Genomic DNA, 957 nt, shown 5'->3' on the forward strand with positions numbered 1-957 from the left:
AGGGAGGGAAAAGCCATTCCCAAAGCGCCAGCCAAGGAAGCCAGTCTCAAGGGGGTGAGGGATGACCCTGCACCCACACCCGGGGGCCATCCCTGCCCACACAGCCCCCAGGCAGGGACAGCCCCAGGGATCCACGGGGCTGCTCCAGCTCACTTTCTTGAAGGGAGACCTGGAGGTCCTGCTGGGTGGGGGGACTGTCCTCACACCCCCCTCCCACAGACGACACACCAGTTCGGCTCCTCTTCCTCGATGGTTTTATTCTTTTCACATGCTAAAAGCCCCCCGAGTGAGGGGGCAGTGACAATGACAGGAGCGTGGGGATGGGGCAGTGTGAGGAGGAGAGGTCCTGGCTTCTTGTGGTGGGCTGCAGCACATCCCCCCCGTGCTGTCCCACCCCCCGGCACTGGACAGGGGCTTCCTCCAGCTCAGCGGACACCGGTCCCTCCCCAGCATGGCCCCAGCAGCCAGTGCCACCACCACGGATAGGAAAATCTGGGTTGCCTCAGGGAAAAGGGCATTGCCGGTCCCGGGACCCCACAGCCGCTCAGGGTCCTGACTCCTTCTTCCGCTTCTGGAAGCGGCGGAATTTTCCCTGGATGGCGAGCGCAGCTTTCTCCGTCTCGGGCGCGCTCAGGTCGATGTCGATCTCCTCCTCCTCCACCTTCTTGGACTCATCACCTTTGGCTGGGGAGGGACAACAGGGGCGCCCTGGGTACAGCCTGGCACCCCCCGGCTCAGCCCAGCACCCAGGGAACGTCATGAACACCACCCACCGCCCCAGCAGGTGAGAGAGGGATTCTCCATCACCCTCCCCGAGATGCGGGACACCCGAGTGGGGGCATAACATTACCTCCCCCCCCAGTGCGGGACAGCCGGAGGGCACGCCATGTCCCCCCAGGGAACAGGAGAAGGACAGAGCTGGTCCCCAAAATCACATAGGTGTCACCCCCCACACCC

The 957-nt window shown here is 64.2% G+C and overlaps 2 protein-coding genes across 2 annotated transcripts in view; one reads left to right on the forward strand and one right to left on the reverse strand.

Moving 5' to 3' along the window:
* Nucleotides 1-486, forward strand: part of LOC104388497 (myelin protein P0-like) — a 5719-nt gene extending 5233 nt beyond the window's left edge. Inside the window, exon 7 of the mRNA XM_009997370.1 lies at nucleotides 451-486. Within this exon, the coding sequence (XP_009995672.1) occupies nucleotides 451-486 (36 nt within the window). The remainder of the gene's footprint in view (nucleotides 1-450) is intronic.
* Nucleotides 487-544: 58 nt separating this feature from the next.
* The window catches only part of PCP4L1 (Purkinje cell protein 4 like 1), a 1022-nt gene continuing 609 nt past the window's right edge, over nucleotides 545-957 (reverse strand). Inside the window, exon 2 of the mRNA XM_009997371.1 lies at nucleotides 545-684. Coding sequence (XP_009995673.1) covers nucleotides 545-684 — 140 coding nt within the window. The remainder of the gene's footprint in view (nucleotides 685-957) is intronic.

Source organism: Chaetura pelagica, unplaced genomic scaffold (genome assembly GCF_000747805.2).
Source record: "Chaetura pelagica isolate M959 unplaced genomic scaffold, ChaPel_1.0 scaffold1105, whole genome shotgun sequence".
Classification (NCBI taxonomy): Eukaryota; Metazoa; Chordata; class Aves; order Apodiformes; family Apodidae; genus Chaetura; species Chaetura pelagica.